The sequence below is a fragment of the Strigops habroptila genome, chromosome 6 (genome assembly GCF_004027225.2).
Source record: "Strigops habroptila isolate Jane chromosome 6, bStrHab1.2.pri, whole genome shotgun sequence".
NCBI lineage: Eukaryota > Metazoa > Chordata > Aves > Psittaciformes > Psittacidae > Strigops > Strigops habroptila.
In genome coordinates, this window is record NC_044282.2 from 63222068 (window position 1) to 63240912 (window position 18845).

The 18845-nt window shown below is 60.5% G+C and overlaps 2 protein-coding genes across 13 annotated transcripts; one reads left to right on the forward strand and one right to left on the reverse strand.

The window, feature by feature from the left end:
- The first annotated feature begins 1059 nt into the window (after nt 1–1059).
- Nucleotides 1060–1801, forward strand: OST4 (oligosaccharyltransferase complex subunit 4, non-catalytic). Of its 3 annotated transcripts, none has more exons than XM_030489310.1 (2): nt 1060–1184; nt 1522–1801. In XM_030489310.1, the coding sequence occupies exon 2, from the start codon at nt 1523–1525 to the stop codon at nt 1634–1636; it is 114 nt and encodes a 37-aa protein (XP_030345170.1). In that variant the 5' UTR covers nt 1060–1184; nt 1522; the 3' UTR covers nt 1637–1801. The 3 variants fall into 3 exon arrangements, with proteins under 3 accessions (XP_030345170.1, XP_030345167.1, XP_030345168.1); XM_030489307.1 differs by having other exon boundaries at nt 1060–1173; XM_030489308.1 differs by having other exon boundaries at nt 1063–1157; nt 1521–1801.
- Nucleotides 1543–18607, reverse strand: AGBL5 (ATP/GTP binding protein like 5). Of its 10 annotated transcripts, none has more exons than XM_030489304.1 (15): nt 18311–18607; nt 17836–18007; nt 16666–16832; nt 15191–15368; nt 13842–14020; nt 12803–13361; nt 10991–11160; nt 8140–8275; nt 7685–7875; nt 6881–7089; nt 3216–3331; nt 2856–2899; nt 2551–2699; nt 2284–2372; nt 1750–2144 (listed from the first exon to the last, which is right to left on the reverse strand). In XM_030489304.1, exons 1-15 carry the CDS (start codon nt 18505–18507, stop codon nt 2076–2078), a joined length of 2625 nt encoding a protein of 874 aa, XP_030345164.1. In that variant the 5' UTR covers nt 18508–18607; the 3' UTR covers nt 1750–2075. The 10 variants fall into 10 exon arrangements, with proteins under 10 accessions (XP_030345155.1, XP_030345160.1, XP_030345158.1 ...); XM_030489302.1 differs by having other exon boundaries at nt 1751–2144; nt 2284–2420; XM_030489301.1 differs by having other exon boundaries at nt 1751–2144; nt 2284–2437.
- Between the last annotated feature and the right edge of the window lie 238 nt (nt 18608–18845).

Genomic DNA, 18845 nt, shown 5'->3' on the forward strand with positions numbered 1-18845 from the left:
CTCGCGTGACTGCCCATGCCCCACATGGGCTCCCATATCCACCACCTCGCATGGCTCCTCCTGCAGCACCCCACTCCTTGTACACCCGTGGTCCCCACACTGCAGCGCTGGATGCTGTGGGTCCATGCCGCACTGCACCCTCTGCTCCTGCTAGTCTGGGGCTGTGCTTGTGGGTTTCCATCTTGGGGCTCCCTGGGTCAGGCTTGGGGCTACTGGCAGCCACACGCTTGGCACATGGTGTCTGACACTGCCATGGCCCCATGCTGGTGCCATGTCTCTGTGGGTGCTGAGCCCCATGGCACTGTGCTGGGGATGGGGGTCACCAGGGCCGCGGGAGTGAGGTTCCAGCTGGGAGCAGGTAGTGACACAGTGGCCATGCTGCCACGGACATGGCCCTGCAGTGACACCATGGCCTCCCCAGGCCATGCAGTGATGTCACGGCCTCCCGCTGACATCACGCCTTGGCACCAGCCCCGGGATGACGTCACGGACTGGCACAGCAGCGCGGGAACCTGCCGCTCCCCAGGGCGGCTGGATGTGGGTTAAGCACAAACAGCTGCCGGCAGCTGGATGGGGGAGGGAGGGATGAGGGGGAGGAGGGCGAGGAGGAAGGGTAGAGTGGGGCCGGGGGGTCTGGGCTGTGCTTGGCCAGGCACCAAGCCATGGCTGTCCCCAGCCCGCAGCTGGGGGGGCGATGTCACCTCTTTCAGTGCTCAGTGGGGCCGTGGGGCTCTGTGAGGCGGGCGCTGCTCAAGGTCAGCATCAAGCCCAGCACAGAGCAGCGCTCCTCAGTACAGCCCACTGCGGTCCCAGCACATCCCAGTCCCGTCCCTCCCGCTCCAGCAACTATAATTAGCTCCGGCCGCCCTGGGCCGCGCCCTTCCCCCAGGCCCCGCCCCCTGCCCCGCGCCCGGCCTTGTATGGAGGCGGTGGCGGCGGCCGGAGGGGGGGGGCCCCTCCAACTGGGGCCAGGAGCTGTGACGTCACTGCAGCGCGGAGAGCTTCGCGGCACCGCCCGGCCGTGACGTCACCGTGTGGCCGGGACTGGGCCGTGACGTCACCTCGGAGCCCGAGGCGGGTCTGACGTCACCAAGACGTCCCGCCCCTTTCCCCGCGGCCGGAAGTCGCGCGAGGCGCAGGGAGACGTGGCGGCAGCGGCGGCACCGGCAGCGCGTGAGTGCGGGGTGTGTGTGTCTGGTCCCGGGGCTCCGCCCCGCGCGGGAGGGGGCAGAGGGGGGTGGTCAGCCCCGGGGGTTCCCGGTGGGGCACCCGTGGGGGCTGGGGGTCCTGGGTGGGTCCCGGCGTGTCCTAGTGCGGGTTCGGGGGCTGCACCGGCGGGGGGGGGGTCCGTGGAGGGCTCCCAGCGGAGTGTGAGGGCCCCGGGGGGATCCTGGGTAGGTGGGGTGTGCCTTGGCATGTCCTGGCAGGGGGTTGGGGTCCTCGGGGAGGTCGCAGCGGGGTTGGGGTCTTTGGAGGTCCCGGGGGTGTCCCGGCGTGGCTGGCAACGCGTCTCCCCGGCAGGATGATCACGGACGTGCAGCTCGCCATCTTCGCCAACATGCTGGGCGTGTCGCTCTTCCTTCTCGTCGTCCTCTACCACTACGTGGCCGTCAACAACCCCAAGAAGCAGGAGTGAGGCCGCCCGGGGATGCACCGCACCGGCACCGCTCGCCTGCCGCGCTGGGCCCCAGCTGCTCTGCGCCATGGTAACCACAGCAGAGCAGTGCCATGCTGAGACAAGAAGCCACGCTCCTTCCAAACAAACTTTAACAGAAACACAGTAATACAATACGAAACCGTGTGATGTAAAAATCCCTGACCCCCCACTCCTGCGCCAGGCCCCTCCACCGGTCCCGCGGGGAGGAGCGGGGCTGTCCCGGGTGGGAGCCCGCTGTCACCGGGAGCTGCCGTGGGCCAGCAGCAGTGGCCGCCGCAGGTGTAGGCACGGTGTGAGGTGAGCGGTGCGGCGGCCGCAGACCGGGCTCCGCGCTGCTGCAGCTTTGGTCCGGCCAAGGCCTGTGGCAGGGGGAGCCTGGCCCTGCCCCACGCTGGGGATCCGGGGTGCCAGAGCACGGTCAGGCCTCGGCGCAGAATGAGAGGAGCTGCCGGTAGGAGCTGAGCGAGGGAGGGCCCGCAGCTGGGTGCTGTGAGGGAGCAGAGGGGCTGGGGCAGTGGGGCCAAAGCCCCTTCCCCAGGACCATGGCCCCTGCCCAGGCCCCGCCAGCACAGGGCAGAGCTGGGCTGGGGTCCCTGTGTCCGCACTGCAGCCCTGCAGGGCCGTACCTGGGGGTGCAGGCCCTTGTCCCCACACAGGAAGAGTCCCTCGGCGCTCTGCACCCCCTCGGGGATTGCAGGGGGCTCTGGGCAGAGCCCTGCAGGGACAGGGACCAGTGTTGGCCACCGGTAGGGCTGTCCTGGGCCTGGAGGTTGTGGGGTTCTGGGCATGGTGCAGCACACTGAGGGTACCCAGCATGGCTAGGGGTGGTGGTCCCCTCCTGCACTGGGCATTGAGGGGGTGCTGCAGCCCCACAGCCCCACGCCGGGCCCTACCTGGCGGAGACTGCGAGGCCTGGGGCCTGTCCTGGCTGCATGTCCTGGCCTGGTGGGCTGTGGTGCTGTTGGTGTGGAGCCCTGGTGGGTTCTGCCCAGTCACTGCCCCTTTCCTCCGCACAGGGATCCTGCTGGGGCACGGGGGGCGCCTGCAGAGACCCATGGGCCACTCCTGAGGTGGGTGCTGCTGGGGTTGCGGTGCCTCTGCCCAACCCCCCCTGCATCTCCAGTCCCACTGCCAGTGTCAGCATGGGCTCTGGGCCAGTTCAGGGGTGCCCCATGCTCTGGGGTGCCCCCACACCTACCCGGGCTGGTCCGCTCTCCTGGCATCCAGCTTCCTGGGGATCACCTGTAGAGAGGAGAGAAGGAGAATAAGCTAGTGTCCCAGGAGTGTGCTCCTCACAGGAGCCCCCCATGGCTGCCAGGGCCCCACCGAGCCGGGCCTTTCCCCCTGCCCCACCTGTCTGCAAGGCTCAAGAAATGTCCATGTGGGGCAGAAGCTCCCGGTGGAGCCCCACAGATGGGAATCTGAGCCCCACAGAGAGGGGATGACAGCTTCCCGTGCACATGCCCCTACATTCCCTACCCCGCTTCCCCCAGAAGCCCCAGAGCCATGGGGCAGCCCCCTCCCAGGGTGCAACGTCCCCCCCAGCACCCTGCGGTACCTGCAGCCGCACTGGGCCATGGGCAGCCGCTGGCTCTTCTGCACCTTGCTGAGCCTCCCGTGGTCCGTGGCCAGTGCCGGTGCTTGGTGCTGTCCGGGTGCCCAGCAGCAGGGTCCCTGTGTAACGAACAAGATATAACTCAGCCTGCGCTGGGCACATGCCTGTTGGTGAGGGGCCTCTGAGTTGCAGTGGGGCAGTGGCTGCCTGACCTTGGCACACAGACCCAGCACAAGACAGGGCTGGCACACAGGCACCCACGTGCTGGCAGCACCACTGAGCTGCTGCAGCTCCAGCAGCCGCACCAGAGCGTGCGCCTAGCCACTGAGCATGACACCTCCCCACACCACTGGGTCAGGCACCATTCCATGTGGCCCGGCAGCCATGCACTGGAGCCCCTGGCTGCGGCGGTGTGTCCTTTTAGCCAGGAGAGCCGGGACAGAGCTGCCTGCTGGCCTTGCCATGGCCAGGCTGCCAAGGTGCAGCCTCAAAGTCAAAGAGTGGGAGAAGCTGCTTTGGCAGCTGCCGAGGCACCAGTGGGAAGGACCATGACAGCACTCAGCAACTCAGCGTGGGGCCGGGGCCGCTGGTGGGAACCGGAGCCAGAAGCAGCAGCACCAGACACGTGGCTCACTTGCCGCGGGACAAGGCTGCGGCCGAGGACCGGGCTTTGCGCCCATGCTGGAGTGCAGGAGACAGGCAGGGTCAGCATAGGCAGGACCAGGGAGCTGGGGCTCAATCCTGGCTCACGCCAGGTTCTGTGCCAGGTAGAGCCGGGAGACTGATGGGGACACAGCTCTTGAGGCCCAGGGAAAGTGCCCATCAGCTCCATGGGATGTGGCAAAGCCGGGCGCTTGGGCAGCCTGGGGCAGGCACAGGGCAAGCACAGAGCCCTGCTCCTGGAGAGACCAGCCCAGTGGGCAGCATGCGGAGCACTGGCCCCGGCATGGCTGGCCGTGCTGCTAGTGTTGGACAGGACCAGCCCTATGGGGACACATGACAGTCCCCTGGGGATGAGACAACATATAAAATGCCCAAATGAACCATGGGGAACCCCACAGTGAGTTAAGACCCCAGACAGGAGTCAGACTGTGGCAAAGCCTATGCTGAGGCAGGTTGGTGACACACACAAGCACTCGCTCAGGGTGGTGGCTTTATGGGCAACAGCTCTTAACCTTGTCACAACTGAAACGGCACAATTTAGTGATGAACTCCAGGCAGCAAGGCCAGTGGCAGCCACAGGAGGGTCAGTGGGGTCCTACAGAGCCCCCTGCTCACCCTGGCACTTGCAAGGACATGGGCAGAGAACAGGTCCAGTCTGGGCTTTGTGGGCTTGGTGAATACAGGAGCTGTGGAGGGATCAGGGCTGGAGCACAGTGGGTCTGAAGCTGGCAGAGCAGCCCTCTGGGAAAGCAGCTCATGCCACAGCACAGCATAGCCCTTCCCCTCCCCTCTCATGACATGGCAGCTGCAAGGAGATATAAGCTGGCCCAGCAGTGCCTGCAGCTCTGCTGACCACTGAATGCCCACCGTGTCTGTGGGGAGACCAGACCCCACCATGGCCAGGGCTGCCTGGCTGGCACAGTGCATGGACAGTGGGGCTGGGGCCCTTCAGGAAAGAGTCTCTTCCTGCCGGGCAAAGAGGATGGAGCTGGGAAAGGGATGCATGTCAGATGCTTTTCAGACCCCAGCCCAAGCAGCAAGTCATGGATGGACCAGCCATCACCAGGGGACAGCTGTCCCACAGTGGTAAGCAGCCTCCCCTTGCCCTTAAGCATGGCCTGTGAGGATGTTCCGCCTGTGGGGACAGGCTCCTGCCTGTTCTGTACAGGCAGAGGTCAGGGCAGCACATGCACAGGATGGGGAAGGATGAGACATGGCTGGGGAGCAGTGGCTTCATCCTGTGCCACCTAACCCCTGCCCTGTCACACCTGGCTGATGGCAGGCAGGGCTGAGCATTCCCAGTTCCTTCCTGGCAGCCCTGACAGCATCCTGGCACCACCCCAGGATGGGACCACCAGTGGGAAGGCAGCAACAAAAGGCAAAGCCAGGGAGTCAAAGCATTCCTGACCCACGCTTCCCTGTGCAGATGCAGCAGTGCCGGGCCCCTCGCAGGCAGGGAGCCGTGGAACACCCGGATGAGGCAGCAGGGAGAGCTGCCAGGTGATGCCAGGGTAGGGATGGAAAAGCCACATCCCAGTCCCAAGATGACATCCCACCCGGTGCTCAGCTCTGCTGGTCACGACTCCCCTTGCCAGGGATGCCATGCCGGCAGCCAGGAAGCAGAGAACATGGGCCAGGGAGGCAGAACACCAGTGATCTGCCCTAGTGAGATGGGCTCTTCCCCTCCAGCTCCCCCCAAGGTCTCTTCCTGCTCGCGCGCCTGACTGTCACCGACTCCCTGGCAGAGGGGGTCGGGTCAGTGGGCTGCTCCCGTGGGCTCCAGGGCCCGGCATGCACGGCAGAAGGACCAGGCGTTACAACGTGCCCATGAGAACACAAACCGTTTATTTCCTCCCCACCATGTTCTCATGGCAGATGAGACACAGACACTACAAAGTGTTGGAAAGCAAATACGGAGGACAAAGCGACGCGAGGAGCACAGGCAGAGCACGAGGAGGAAGCTGACAGTGGGAAACGCAGCCAGCTCTTCCCAGAGCAGCACCAGTACACAGACCCTAGGCACAACCACAGCGACACTCACGCCAGTCACACAGGCAGCCCCTCCACCCTGGAAGTGGCCCCTTGCTCACACACCTCCACTCTTTGGGCTCTGGGATGTGTCAGAGCAGGGTGCGCACCAGCCCCACAGCAGACCGGGGCTCCCAGTCAAGCCCCTCTCCTTAGCTTGGGAGCATGTGGGACCAGCCCACAGAGCAGTGCAGGGCACTGGGGCTGCCCCTGCAGCATCAAACCACAGAGGGGCCTGATCAGCACTGAGGTCCCTGCCCCATGGCCAGGAAGCTGGCACAGGGGCACAGGAGCACCTTGCCTTGTTCCAGCAGCCCCTGCTGCCAGAGCACAGTGCCAGAGCCATGGGGCTCACCGAGGCCTTTCTCCCAGCTGTGCAGGCAGCTTGGTGCTGCCAATCGGCCCCCACTGGGACAGAACTCGCTGCATGTTCAAAGGCCCCGGTAACTAATTACAGCACTGCCAGCCTGCCTCGCCATGACTTGAGCCATGTGCCACGATGTGCCGCTGTGCAGCAGGTGCGTGGGAAGGAAAAAGGCACTTTGGTGTATCCTGCAGGCCTTGGGAATGACTTGCGAGTGGCTGGGGCCCTGGCAAGGTTTTCCATGCCAGCTTCTGCAGAAGACACTAGCAGACAGAGTCTCTCTGGTCCCAAAGCAGCGGGCAGCCTCTGCCCGGCCAGGAGAACAGAACTGTGGAGCCCCCTCCAGGCAGGAGAAGCCTCGGGTCTCGTTGTGTGGTGTCTGTCCTGACCCAGCCAGGGCCACTCTGCCGGGGACAGAGAGCTGCACACAGCATCCAGGGCCCTTCTGAGGGGACAGGATGGTGCCTCACACACACTTCTTCCACGCAAACCCACTTTTATTACGTCAAAGCACACATTAAACTGGCATAGAGCTCTCCTCAGGGCTGTGGCTTCACACAGCAGCTCGACAGGTCCTGGATCAAGCGCATGAGGGGCCCCCAGCCCAGCTTACCTCTGCCTGGTGCTGGGGCTCTGGTGCTGCGCTTTGGAGGACTCTGGCTTGCAGTGGCTGGACCCAAGGGCCTGCTGCAGCTGAAGGTGAAGCTGGGGGAGACTTTGATCCGTGGCGAGTCCTGCTGGCTGCTGCCACTCCCGCTGGTGCCATTGCTGAAGCTCCTTATGCGGGACAGGGTGTTATCGGAGTTTGAGGTGGAGAGCCTGCTGAAAGGGCATGAGGAACAGGAGACTCAGGTGGGCTCTGTGGGGAAGGGTCTCCCTCCACCAACCCCCCTGCAGCAGTGTGAGGCTGCTGCAGACACCATTTCCATCAGACCCCTGGACTTCTCCCCACAAGCCGGTGACCTGCTGGGAATGGGAACATCACGAGGGGCTGTCCCTGAGCAGCCGCAGCCCCCAGTCCCCCATGCTGTACATCACTGCCAGGGCAGCAGCATGGCTGCAGAGTTCCCAGTCCCTCTTCCATCCCAGTCTGGTCTGGGGAGAGGGAGGAGGAGAAGCAGAAGAGATGCTGTTGGTCTCTGTGGGCAGAATAATCGCTTCCTAGGTTACTGGGACAGGAGAATCCCAAACATCTTCCTCCTGTATGGCCGTGTGCCCCTCTTGCCTGTGGCACCTCAGAACTGAGAGTACCCACACCTGCAGCTCACAAACTCAGCAGGGATGTGCATGGGCCCCAGTGAGGCAAGACAGCAAGCAGATAAACCATGGCCTCAGTAGATGCTGGGTAACTCATGTTTATCATCTCTAACTGGCATTATCCTGCAGCCCATAAGTACCCAATGCATCAGGCACTTACACGGAGCTCCTGGGGGGGGTCCTGGAACCTCCTCTCCTCCATGCGCCCCCGCTGGCACCCTTCATGCTGCGCACGTGCTTCAGCATCCAGGCTCGCAGGTTACTGAGGCAGTTGTGCTCCGAGAGGATGATCCGGGGCCAGGGATTGCACTCTGCCATGTCCAGTGCTGCCACAGCCAAGGCTCTCCCAACCTGCCAGGGCAGGAGATGACTGGTGAGAAAGGCCCCATGAAGGAGCAGCAGCTCCTTCCTCCAAACGAAACCCAACCCCAAATCCCAGACAAACCCCAAGCTTCTTCACAGGCTCCAGTGGAGGAGTGTTCCCATCGGGATCTCTGTCTGCACACACATGTGCACGGCAAGGGCAGCCCCAGGGACCCGCTGCGCCTTGCTGCAGGCGCTAGAGGAACTGCAGCCCCAAGCAGGACACCCTTCCCATGGTAGGAACCCCCTCACCTGCTCGAACAGCTCCACAGTGTATTTGGAAGGGAAGGCGGGGGGGGGCGGTGGGCTGGCCCTCCCGTTGTCATGGCAGGCTACAGGGATGGTGTTCACAAAGCGCCCCGTGTTGTAGTTGCACTCCAGTGTGTAGCTGTGGAGCAGAAGGAAGCCCATGTTACACAATGGATCCATGGCTGCTGCCTCTTGGAAGACAGCTGGGGTCCCCTCAGCCCCTGGGGCAGGGCGGGATTCTTGCTGCAACCTGCTGCCTGGAGATGGGGCTCCAGGAGGAAACTACCAGAAGAGGAGGATAATCGAGCCAGGGATCTCCTGAGAAACATGACCCATGTGAGCCCACGGGCCCCAAGAGGCGGCTCCCAAGAGTGCTGAGGGGCTGAGAGGCACTTGTGAGGCTTCACTCGGTCATCTCTGGAAGGTGACAGGGAGGAAGGGGGTCCCTGATGGGTGGAGAAAGGCAAACACCGCATCTGTTGTCAAAAAACAGCCCAGAAACCAACCATGTCCTGGGCTGCATCACCAGCAGTGTGACCAGCAGGTCGAGGGAGGGGATTCTCCGCCTCTGCTCTGGTGAGACCCCCCCCCCCTCCCCCACAGTCCTGTGTCCAGATCTGGGGCCCCAACATAAGGAGGATGTGGAATGAGTCCAGAGGAGGCCACAAAGATGCTCTGGGAGCTAGAGCACCTCTGCTATGGAGACAGGCTGAGAGAGCTGGGCTTGTTCAGCCTGGAGAAGGCTCATGGGGGACCTTATAACAATGTTCCAATACCTAAAGGGGGCCTACAAGAAATCTGGAGAGGGACATTTTATAAGGGCCTGGAGTGACAGGTTTTAAACTGACAGAGGTGAGATTTAAATTAGATATTAGGGAAAAATTCTTTCCCGTGACGGTGGTGAGGCCCTGGCACAGGTTGCCCAGAGAAGCTGTGGCTGCCCCATCCCTGGCAGTGCTCAAGGCCAGGCTGGACGGGGCTTGGAGCAATGTGGTGTAGAGGAAAGTGTCCCTGCCCATGGCAGGGGGTTGGAACTAGATGAGCTTTAAGGTCTCTTCCAACCCAAACCATTCAATAATTCTTTGAAAAATGACAAACCAGGGACAGAGCTACCAGACAGCCTTACCTTGGTCCCCAAGATGTCACCGAGTGCTGCTGAAGCACAAAGAAGGGCAATAGTGCTGTCACCTGGGACAGCTTGCATCTGCCCAACAAGAACCCAAGCATCTTCCTCCCCATCTGCTTGACACAGCACAAGCACCAAGTGCGCTCCTGACACCCGCCACTTTTCAGGGTGTCACTATTGGATTAACAACAGGCTCTTCCCTGCTGGCCACAGCAAACAGCCACATAAGCAGCTACACCGGCAGCGTGAGCCTCAAAAATCTCAGGTATTTGTTACTGCAGGGCTGGTTTAGGTGGATCAGACATTCCCTGACCCTCACGGAAGCAGCAGGAGCGCACAGCGAGTGCTGCGGAAATGGGGGCAAGAAAGGAGCCAAGGAGCCACCGCCTCCACCGGCAGCCTGGCCCGGCACCAGCCATGGAACCACACCTACAGAGAACAGCTGTCTGCAGGAGAAGGGATGTGGGGGTTTCTGGGGGAAGTCCAGGGCTGGCAGGAAGCCTGGCACTACTCCCACATTTCCTCAAACCACAGATTCCTGGGAAACGCAGCATCTACTACGGATGCATTACACACTTCTCGTACTCTTCCCCCAGCACCTGCAACTGGTCAGGGCCAGGAGAGGGTAAGCCAGGCTGTTGGTCTGATTGCTTCAGTCATTTTTATGTTCCCAGCAACCACAACAGGCCAAAAATATCCCATCCATTGCTGGAGGGAGGCGTGTGGCTGCTGTGGATCACATAAATATCCTCAACTCACTGAATCACAGAGTGGTTGAGGCTGGAATCTTGCATGGCAATCTCGCGTGCGAGGTCTGGGCAAGCAGAGCCCATTGCAACTCAACAGGCTTTAATTACAGCTCAATATGAGTATAAACTTCTAGGAAATAGGAGAATTCCTTCTGGGAAGTCATGCATAAGAGTTCTATGAGAGTGAGGACACAAAGCCAGAGCAGCTGGAGGGACGTGAAGGGACAGGGAGTATGGGAGGAGAAGGAGCTGGGCTGTGAATCTTGTCCTTTACTAGGGCCTGTAGGGACAGGCCAAGGGGGAATGGCTTTAAACCGACAGAGGGGAGATTTACATGAGATCTTAGGAAGAAGTTCTTCCCTGTGAGGGTTGCCCAGAGAAGCTGTGGCTGCCCCATCCCTGGCAGTGTTCAAGGCAGGGTTGGATGGGGCTTGGAGCAACCTGATCTAGAGGAAGGTGTCCCTGCCCATGGCAGGGTGAGTTGCAACTAGATGAATTTTAAGGTCCCTTCCAACCCAAACCATTCTGTGATTCTATGAAGCAGAACAACACTGGTGGCATAGGAATGTGGCAGTGCCTGGCACAGCTGGGTCCTGACCTCAAGACTGGGATGAACTGGTGAAATCTTCACCCTTTTGCCAGTATTAGCTTTTGTTGTGGGAAGATTTGTTTTCACACAGAATACTAAAACCTATGAAACTGAGAAGTAGGGGAGTTCATATTTAATATATCAAAAGAATCAGCTGAATGCAATAAACATTTGTAATAACTTCTGTGCACACTGAGCATCCAATGCTCCTCTCAGCCAGTCCCATCCCCACCGGAGAGCCATGCAGGACACGGCCACCCCCCAAGAACCAGCTTCAACTTTCCTTAACATCCTGCACCCAGCAAGACCCCTCTCCCCCTTCCAGGACAGAGGGGAGACAGCCAGAGCAGTTGGCATGGACACTCCATGAGCACGGGGAGGTTTGCCTACCTGTGGATGATCCCCAGGGCTTTGTAGATGGCCACTCGCCCACTACCCTCCTTCGACTGCCCGTCCCGCTTGTCTTTGGCATACATGTTCTTCTCCGAGAAGTTGCAGCCCGTGAAGTCGAAGTAAGGCGAGTTCAAGGAGATGAGTTTGGGGAAGAGCATGTTCTCCACCTGCAAGGCACAGAGGGGCACACGGGTGACTTAGGGAGTGCCCATGGCTGTCCCTCCTGCTACAGCACTACCAGTGCCAAGCTCTGGGATGTGCTGGGGTGTTACCTGTGCCTGCTCTGCCCAATTCCAGTGTCTCACAAGCTCAAGCCCTTCCCTGGGCGATGCTGCCTGCCCTCTGCCCGTCTCCAGCAGGGAGAGGCAGCAGCTGTGCTCTCCCACAGCCTGCTCATGGATAGCAAGGGGCCTGGCAGCGCAACTCTTCCCCGTACTCTCATTCTTTAGGAGAGGAAGGGGCAGCTCCTCTGTTCTGCCCACAGCAGCTTGCAGGGGGAAAGCCAAGACCAATATGTTATAGTCCAAACAAGTTTCTGTGTGCTGGTTGGGAAACTGGCTGACTGGCTGCTTCCCGAGGGTGGTGGTGAACAGCTCCTTCTCTGTCACCAATGGGGTGCCTCAGGGATCAATACTGGGCCCAATGCTGCTCAATGTCTTCATAAGAGATCTGGAAAATGGGATCAAATGCACCCTGATGAAGCCTCCTGATGATCCCAAACTGACTGGGGAAGTAGACACTTCGGAAGGGAGAGCCACCCTGCAGGATGACCTGGACAGGCTGGAAGAGTGGGCTAACAAGAACTTTATGGAGCTCAAGAACAAGCGTCAGGTCTCACACCTGGGAAAACTCAATCCAGGAGTGCAGCACAGGCTGGGATCTGCCTGGCTGGGGAGCAGCTCTGTAGAAGAGGACCTGGGGATCCTGGGTGACACAAGCTCAATAGGGGTGAACAGTGTGCAGCCAGCGTGCAAAGAAAACCAACAGAATGCTGGGGAACATCAACAAGGGCATCACCAGCAGAAATAAAAATGTCATTGTCCACCAGGAATACTGTGTCCAGTTTTGGCCCCCACCATACAAAAACAAGATGTGGATGGGCTGGAGAGGATCCAGAGAAGGGCCACAAAGAGGATCTGAGGACTGGGCAGCCATGTGAGGAAAAGCTGAGAGAGCTGGGCTTGTTCTGCCTGGAGAAAAGAAGGCTCAGGGGAGACCTTATCACTATGTTCCAGTATTTAAAGCGTGGCTACAAAGATGAAGACTCCCTTTTTACAAGGAGTCACATGGAAAAGATGAGGGGTGATGGGCACAAGTTTACTAATGGGGAGATTCTGACTGGACACGAAAGGACAATTTTTCACAATGAGAACAACCATCCACTGGAATAATAGCCCCAGGGAAGTGGTGGATTCCCCAGCGTTGGACACTGTTAAGATTCAGCTGGACAGGCCGCTGGGTCATCTACTCTAGGCCATGTTTTGCCTAGAAAGGTCAGAACAGACAATCCTTGAGGTCCCTTCCAACCTGTGATTCCATGACCTGCTGCTGCCATTCCAGACACAGGCCTGGGAGAGAAGGAAGAGAAGGAGGAGGAGAGCACACACACACACACCACCCCCCGGGCACTGAAGGCAGGGTGGGGCAGCTAGCCCAGTGCCTGAGGTGCACCAGCCCTATCCTGACAGGGAGCTCCCACCTCCTCTCCCAGCAGTGGGAAGGAGCGTTTGGAAGACTAGGAAGGGGGCAGAGCAGTGAGGGGGTCCCAGCTTGCACCACCACCTCCATACTCTTATCTCCTGCCCTCACCTGATCATTTTCATCACTGAAACTGTTGCCATACATGAAGCAGCCACGCTTGGAGGCATGCCCATGGAGATCGACATAGTAGGCCAGGCCGCTGTCCTGAGGCAGGATGGCTTCAGGGAGAGGTGTTGATGGAGGCCTCTGGGCTTCCTCCTCACAGTGCTCTAAGGTGCGGCTCGAAGAGAGGATCCAGACAGCTCGGTCCTTGCTGCCTGGGCGGGCAGGCGGTGCTCCTGAGAGCCGGCCTTCCTGAGAGGGGCTGAGGTACACGCCGGCTCGCCAGGCCCTGGGTGAGTTGCGGAGGTTATTGGCTTTCTCCAGCTCTGAGAGGACTGCCTGTGAGGATGGGGTGCTGCTGCGGACAGAATGGTTGGAGGATTTTGTGCTTAATGAGCTGGTGCTGAGTGGGGAGATGTACGTCCTCCAATCAGGAGAGCCTGGCAGGACGCGGCTGTGAACGTGGTGGTACAGGAGGACGGCTTTGGCTCCGTACACTGCGGGGTGCAGCTCGGCATCGGGGTTGAGATACTGGCGGTTCAGGTTTACCCCACGCGAGTCAGTTCTATAGAAAGAGCAGAGGAGATGTGAGGTCCTTTGTGCAGCACCATCTGTTCTGCGAAGGCAGACTGACCTTGCCTTTTAACAGCTGAGGCTTTGGGCTCTATCCTGGCCAAATAGGTAGAGACTCTGCCCCAAAGGAGCCAAGAACCTCTCTCCTGGAGAGGCACTTGCCACAGCGAGACAGAGCCCTGAGTGATCTCCCTCCTCTCTGGAGCCAGCCCAGCTCCAACACACCAGGAGAGCCAGGACAGGCTCAAAGGCACAGGGCAGTGCTGCTCACCCAAGTGAGAAAGCCCTGACCTGGGTGGTGATCTATGCAGGCAACAGCAGCCCCAAAAACTCACTAGAGATCCCAGCGAGGAACAGGGAGAGGTTGTGGCAGCCTAGATCTTGGGCCTGTTCTTCCCAGCCACCACGAAACACACAGCAGGCTCTAAACAGGAGAATGGCCCAGACTGGTCCCCAGCCCATGCTCACTCACCGATAGTGGCCTCGCACCACCCCATCAGGGTTCAGCATGGGAATGAGCTTAAAGACGAACATCCGCCGCAGCATCTGGGCACGAGGGTCCTCCTCCCGCAGGATGAAGTCCAGGAAGCCATTGAAGACAAAGCTGGAGGGTGTTTCTCCCGGGTGGACTCTGCTGCTCAGGAAAAACACCTGGGGGCAAACAGACAGGTGAGGAGTGGGTTCCCGCCTGTGCAGAGATGCTGCAATGGCTTTGCCAAGGGGCCAGTCACTCCCTGGGGCAGCTCCTGGTCTGCAGCCAGGCACTGTGGTGCCTGAGATGGAGCCAAGGCCTGTACATAGAGCAGACAGCTCAGTTCTGGCATGGTGACACAACAGTTTTCAGTGGCTTCTTTGCCTGGTGCCTCTCCTAAGTCCTGCGTGGAATGAAGCTGCATATCCCTGCGTAAGACCAATGGGCCAGAGCCCTGCAGCCTGCTGCCAGGAGGAACCAGAGCATGGACACAAAGAAGCCCCCAGGAGAAAGCCCTGAGCGATCCCGCAGAGCAGGGAACAAGCCTGGCTGCAGGGCAATACAAAGCATCTCCTGAAGAGCACTTCTCTTGGCAGGAGCTGCTCAGCAAGGGTACACCCACAGCCTCCAGGCTGCCCACCCCAGCACTGCGCAGCCTCAGAGGGAGCTCCCTGCTTGTCCTGTTCACAGGCAGACCCCAGACACCACAGTGGGGGCTGACACCCCAAGTACATGCACAGCACTTCCATCAGTTCCTTCACAGCTTAACAGAGCAACACCATTAAAAGGAGAACAAACCTCTAGGCAATGAGATGCTCATTTTCGCCCCAAGGAACAGGTGCATGGTGCTACCGGAGGGCATTTCATGGTGCTGAGATGCTGCGGATGCTCCTGACAGGCTCCCATGCCTTGACACGGGATCTCACAGACTCTCTACTCATAGAATCATTGAATCACAGAGTGGTTTGGGATGGAAGGGACCTTAAAGCTCATCTAGTTCTAACCCCTTGCCATGGGCACTTGACTCTACACCACATTGCTCAAAGCCCTGTCCAGCCTGGCCTTGAACACCACCAGGGATGGGGCAGCCACAGCTTCTCTGGGCAACCTGTGCCAGAGCCTCACCACCCTCGCAGGGAACAACTTCTTCCTAAGATCTCATCTCAATCTCCCCTCTGTCAGTTTAAAGCCATTAAAGTACTCCCTGCACTGCACCCAGCATTCAGGACACACCACCTTTCTCATCAGAGACCTGAGGGTGGCAGCAAGCTCCCGACACAGGGTCCGTCACAGCAGCTGTTGGCCACACACCATCCCAGTGCAGCCCTGAAGCCGGTGCAGCAGCTCACCCTCTTTCCTGCGAAGCGGCGAGGCCGGGGAGTGGTGGTGTCTGGGAAGAGCTTATCCAGACGGGGCTCCCGCTTCTCCAGCATGCCATGGCACGAGGTGATGGTGAGCAAGTCCACTCGCAGCTTGTCCAGGGAGTGGCAGAGCAGCTCCCGGTGGTAATAGACAGAGTCGAGGGGGCTGCAGAGAAGGGAGATGCTCAGTGTGTGTCAGAGCCTCCCCTCCAGGGAAGCAAGCATCTGAGTGTGCTGCTTGGCTGAAGAGTGAGGGCCAGGGTGCTGAGCCTCAGCCCAGGATGTTGCTGGTGGTGTCCTTAAGGAGCTGGGCAGGGGATGCTCTCCACACCTACAGCCCAAGCTCTGCCTCCAGCTGCCTGGCTGGGACCACATGTCTGTGCTTGCTCTGCTCCCTGGGGGTTCACCAACCCCAACCCAACCAGGACTGACCAGGTCATCCCACTGTAGCAGCACAAGACCAGTCAGGTGGGGAAATAACCCCTGACTGATAACCCCCTGGCCCTTGGCAGCCCCAGCGAGGCCTGCACAGGGTCACAACAGCCTGAGCAGCAGGACCAGCCTTGGACATGGGGCTTGGATGCAATGATGGCATGCAGAGGGAACGCATGACTCACCCTGCAGTGCAGAGATACCCCTTGCCCTGCTGACAGCCCAACTTGGGTTCCAGCAGCTCCCACTGTGCCGAGGGAGCTGGGAGCTCCTGCACAGGGGTTGGTCAGGATCGCCCAGCCCTGCCACTGTCCTGAGGGGCTCAGGGGCCTCACACCAACAGGTGAGTTACTACAGACACTGCAGTAGCACTGTCAGACTGCCAGGTTTTGAACTTCTCACAGTTCTCTATTGTGTGACAATTTAAGAACAAACCCCTTTCAGTAAACGCTTGGTCACCCCCCGTATAAGAAAAAGAATTTATGATTCCAGTGCTGTGGTTTGGAAAGCCTCCAGGGCCAGGAGGGTCTGCAGGGTAAAGCTCTCCACAGAAACACCTGAAGACTGGCTCTGTCCTCCTCCCCTTAGCCAGGCACTAAGTTCTCCTTGGACTTCTGACACCAGAGGAGCTTCCTAGCCCAATCCACAAAGAGCCCAGTAGAAGAAGGGAACAGCAGGAGAGAGATGCCTGGACCTCCATGCAGCCAGGAGGGAGAAAGCAACTGAGGTACTGACCTCCGAGAATCTCCTCTCCTCAAAGCAAGGGCTGACCCTCAGCCTCTCCCACGTGGTGGGAACCTGCCCTTAGGAATGCCAGTGTAATCCGGCCCGAAGACCCTCTGGAACCCCTTGGAAGCGCATGCTTGGCGGAAGCCGCTGCAGCTGCTGGTGCGGAGCTGGGGTCCAGAGGAGCAAAGCCCAGGCAGATGCCAGGGGAATGGGGGTCCCAGAGACCCCAAGGTGGACACCATCATGCTTCTGCAGCAGGGACACAGCCCAGCGGGCCAGGGCCAGGCGCGGGGGGAGCGCACCTGCTAGGAGACATGTGCCGGCACTCCTGGAAGCGGCTGTCCAGCTGCGCCAGCATCTCCTGGCACTCCGTGTAGGAGAAGGGGTAGCAGAAGGCAAAGTAGGTGGTGGCCCCACGGTGCTCCAGGAAGCGGTGCACGAAGGACAGCACAAACTGCGTCTCCACCATCTGGGATGGACACAAAGCAGAGCTGAGGGAAGGCGCGACAGCCCCAGGAGCAGCCGCTGAGTCCGTGCACCCACAGCCGCGCCATGACCACAGCCGCTCGCCCTTCTCTGGACACACAAGAAGCAAAGCCATGCTCCCAGCAGCTCCCAGCCCGCTTTGCTTGCATCCCCCAAATGCCAGGCTAGCTTTTTGGTCCCCTGTGCACCCCCCTCCCTGTACTGCACGTAGGTCCCTGGAGGGACAACAAAGCCTCTGGGGCCAAGCCGGGGTTCCTCCTTATCCTGGCAGCCACCAGCCCGCAGAGACTGAACAATACTCTAATGTAGGACACTTTGCAAAGTTAATGAGCACTGCAAAGCTCATCTGCACGTTGTGTCTCTCCCTGGTGCTGGCACAGGTCAAATCAAGCGTTGTCAGGTCCTGTAGCAGGGATGGAAGACTTTCTGGCCCCTGTTCCATGGAGGCATGCCAGGGGGGTTGCTGCCCCCCACAGCAGTGTGCATGGTGCAGGGATGACCCAGGGCACCCACAAGTGACTCTCCCCGGGGCAGCTCCTGCCAGACCACAGACAGAAAGTGCCAGAACCAGTAAACCCCTGTTCAGGGCCCAAACAGCTTAATAGGGCTGCAAGGATCAGCTGTGGTTATGGCTGCTCCTGCTGTCTGCTGTTCCCTGGGCTCTCTCCCCACGACATTCCCCTCATGTGGGCACCAGAACCCTGACATTGTGCAGCTCATCACAAAGAGCTGACAAAGGGGAAGGGAAGCACCAGGGGGGCTTCCAGCACAGTTCTGAGGTCCCCCAGCTCCTCCTCTCCTGAGCACTCAGCCCTAGGAAGGGGCTCTGACACTACCCCCAAACCCCAACCTCATTCTGCCCTGCCACGGGCTGGAAGTCACTGGTGAGCGAGGGATGTCCGTGTTCCCAGAGCTGCCCCCTCAAACCCAGGGTCCGTTACCAATTTCAGCCCACCCAGGGCATCCCCCAGCCCCAGCAACCATACCTCGAAGCTGGGCCGCTCGCGGATGCGCTCCCAGCGGGGCCGCACGGGCAGGGTCCGCACGAAGGGGGACATGCCCTGGGAGTACAGCCGGCTCTGCTTGTTCATGTTCAGGATGTGCAGCTTGATCACCTTCCCCGGAGCCCCCCCCCGCACGCTGAAGTAGAACCAGGACCTGCAGAGAAGCGGCACTGCCGGGTCAGCCCCTGCCCTGGGGTGCCTGAGCCCACCGTACCCCACCCCGGCCCTCATCGGCCACCCCCACGCCAGGAGCCCGTTAGATCCCGGGGGGGGGCACACGCTCCTTGACCCCCCCAGCACCTCCCGGCCCTGCTAGCAGCCCTCCAGCCCCACCGACCGACCCTTCCCCCTGCCCCGCACCAGCCCCCTGGGACCCCCCAACGCAGCCAGCCGGTCCTTCCCCCGGTCTCCTCAGCCCCCGTCCCCCGCGGCTGCCCCATCCCCGCCGCGCCGCTACCTGTTGCCGTTCTCATACTCGGTCTGGGCACAGTCAGGCTGCAGCCAGACGTTGAACTCATAGTCAGCGGCGGGGAGGGCGGTGCCCCAGGCCGCGGGGCCGCCCCCCGCCCCGAGCGGCTCCACCTGCTCGACGTGCGCCAGGTTGCCCGAGTCGAAGCGGGAGCTGAAGAGCAGCCCCCCGCAGCGGATCTCCATGGCTGCCGGGCCCGCTCATCGCCCCGCTCCGCCGTCCGGCCTGGCCCGGCCCAGGCCCGGCCCGCCGCGCTGCCTAGCAACAGCAACGCCACCACCCATTGGCTCGCCGCCCCCCAACAGCGCGCCCGCTCGTTGGACAGCGCCCCCACGCTGGCCACACCCCCATTACTAGCCACACCCCGGGGTGTCGGCGGGCACTTCCATGTCTGCACACATGTGCACACACGTGTATGCGCACATCCCCATATACACATACACGTACATAAAACCATGTGTACATGCACACAGGTGCATAAGAGCACATGTACAGACACACATGTATGCACACGCACCTATAC